The sequence below is a fragment of the Kryptolebias marmoratus genome, linkage group LG11 (assembly GCF_001649575.2).
Source record: "Kryptolebias marmoratus isolate JLee-2015 linkage group LG11, ASM164957v2, whole genome shotgun sequence".
Lineage (NCBI taxonomy): Eukaryota > Metazoa > Chordata > Actinopteri > Cyprinodontiformes > Rivulidae > Kryptolebias > Kryptolebias marmoratus.
In genome coordinates, this window is record NC_051440.1 from 27,584,713 (window position 1) to 27,587,249 (window position 2,537).

The 2,537-nt window shown below is 52.0% G+C and overlaps 1 protein-coding gene across 4 annotated transcripts in view; it reads right to left on the reverse strand.

Moving 5' to 3' along the window:
• Positions 1–6: 6 nt before the first annotated feature.
• Positions 7–2,537, reverse strand: part of klhdc4 (kelch domain containing 4) — a 5,699-nt gene continuing 3,168 nt past the window's right edge. For 2 of the 4 annotated variants that reach the window (XM_017439792.3, XM_037978024.1), the window contains exons 9-14: positions 2,011–2,219; positions 1,680–1,905; positions 1,416–1,604; positions 987–1,088; positions 613–844; positions 7–262 (exon numbers count right to left, since the gene is read on the reverse strand). In XM_017439792.3, the coding sequence (XP_017295281.1) occupies positions 666–844; positions 987–1,088; positions 1,416–1,604; positions 1,680–1,905; positions 2,011–2,219 (905 nt within the window). In that variant the 3' untranslated portion in view covers positions 7–262; positions 613–665. Of the gene's footprint in view, positions 312–612; positions 845–986; positions 1,089–1,415; positions 1,906–2,010; positions 2,220–2,537 lie in introns of all 4 variants that reach the window. The other 2 variants (XM_025002435.2, XM_025002436.2) reach the window with 2 other exon arrangements.

Here is a 2,537-nt window from a genome sequence, read left to right on the forward strand (position 1 = left end):
AGAGGAGAGGAGAGGAGAGGAGAGGAGAGGAGAGGAGAGGAGAGGAGAGGAGAGGATGGAGAGGAGGGCAGCCTCATTCTCATCCACCTCCTCTATTATTCATCAGCCTCCTCTCGTCCCTCGTTCGGAGGATAAAATGGGTCACAGAGGGATCAAACTGAGGCTGACGTCTTCCTGACACCCGTCTCCTCCATCCATCACTCCCTGCTGGTCCCACTGTCCTGTCCTCACGTCCCCTCCTGTCTTCAGCTTCTTCTGTCCTCTATAAGAGACAGAAATCCAGACAAAGTGACCGTGTTGCTCCAGGCTGTCTGCAGGGGGCACACAGAGCGCCGTTATTCATTTCCTGCCCGGAGGGACGAAGATCGAAGGATGGTTCTGAACCAAAAGGATGAAATTTTCAGGTTTCCAGAACATCAGGGTGAAAGATGCTGGCGGTGAAATGTTTTAAACCATCTGAGACTAAGCAAAGTGAAAAAACTTTCAAAATAAAACCCCCACCTGCAGTTTGACTGAAACATTTTATTCTGTTAAATTGGTTAATCACGTCCAAAAAAACACCTTTAATATGAAAAATACTAAAGTAATCCTGAGATTACAGATCCCACTCACGGTCTCACACAGTCCCAGGCGTCCCAGGTGTCCCAGGTGTCCCAGGCGTCCCACTACCGGTCTTCATAGAAGACCTGAGCCATGGCGAGGGCCACCTTGGCCACCTTCTTGTCCCTGGCGTCGGGGCCCATGTTGGCACGAGCGAGCCCGATCCAGTACTGCTCGGTGCGGTCCTGGTAGTCCGTCACCGTCTCTCCGTCCTGCACCGTGGGGTGCTCCTCCTCTTCATCACCTGCGTCAATCAGAAACTCTCCCGTTTATTTAGATCTTCTTATTTAACATTTAATTTTACCAACAGCTCCCGTAACGTTGGTCACTGACGAGCCGGGAGGTCTTTTCCACTAAATGTCAAAAAAAGTGCACCTGTAGCTCACCTTCCTCTTCCTCGCTGTCCTCCTCTTCCTCTCCTTGTGCTCCTCCGGCCTCGTCCTCCTCGTCCTCCTCGGACTCTGACTCTTCCAGCCACTCCTGCGTCTCTGAGGAGATAAACTCATAAATCACGACGACTCCTCGGTTGGGATGAAGACAGCGCGGTGGTGGGCGGGGCAAAGGTCAAGGAAAAATTAACCTCAGGTGTTTATATGGAAAACTTGTGGAGGAAGATCATAAAATTTGCCAGAAAAAGATGAAATTTTCCATCTTTAAATACATAAATATATGAGCTGAGACTTTATTAAAGCTGTAAACTCATAAAGGAGTTTTCTCCAACATGTTTCCTCTGAATCCCGCCACACTACCCCTTTTTATTAATACCGGCCCAAATACGCCGTGGTACGATGGCTGGTTCTGATGGGCCGACTCACTCGGGTCCATTTCCACCAGAACCTCCCACTGGTCCATCTTGTGCAGGTCCAGGCAGTAGAAGTCACTCAGGGTGAACTGGCGGTCGCCCACCTCGAACATCCCGCCGTACAGGAAGAGCTTCCCCTGACGAACCGTCGCCATGGCGCTGGACCGCGGGCACGGCTCCACCATCGGCGCCGAGGCAGAACCTGCCCAGCAAAACTGAAAGTTTGTTTCCGTTCTTCCAAACCCGATTAAATTTATGTGTGTGGGTGTCATCTTGCCATCTTCCTCCTCTTCCTCCTCTTCCTCCTCCTCCTCCTCTTCCTCCTGAGGACCCGGGATCACTTCCTTGATGGTCATCACCGTGCCGTCCTCCGTGACGACCTCCTTGATAACCTCCGTCGGGCCTTGGGGTCCCGCCTCTTCCTCTTTGCTCCTCTCCTCTTCTTTGTCTCCTGCTCCACCCTTCCTCCCCCGCCGTTGTTTCTTCTTCTCTGTTTTGGTTCCCTGAAGAGAAACAGAAACAAATCAAACTGAAGTTTTTTAGACGCTCAGAGCAGTTTTTAAAAGTGTCGTTCCTCAGAAAGGAGAACTTCATTGCGGCGTTCTCACCCTCAGCAGGCCGGAGAACCAGCGGTTCTTCACCGTGTCGTACAGGAAGACGTCATTGAAGAAGTCCCCCTCCAGTGTCTCCTCCTCTTCCTCGTCACAAACCCCACCGAACAGAACCGCCCGGCCCGCCGGGCCCACGGCCAGAGAGAAGCCGGAGCGAGGGGGGGGCTTGTTACCAGACGGGTTCAGTCTGGACCACAACCACTTCTCTGCAGGACAAACAGACGAGACGAGTCTGAGAACGCTGAGTCATGTTTTCTTCTGGAGGTTCTGGACCCAAACTCCTGCAGACTTTGTGCCGTTTGACCCGTTCATGTCTGAAAACCGATCAGCTGCTTGTTGGAAACTTCAGCCTCTCAGTTTCAGCTTCACTCAGCACTGAGGACCTCGAGGTCCGGACCTCAGTGTTTTATAAAAACATGAATCCAAACAAGGCTTCTGAACGGCGTGGTTCTCTGCGTAGCTCCACCAGTTTCCTGTAGGAGGCGCTGCAACTGTGTGCAGCTGCAGCCAAACTCAATGTCTAC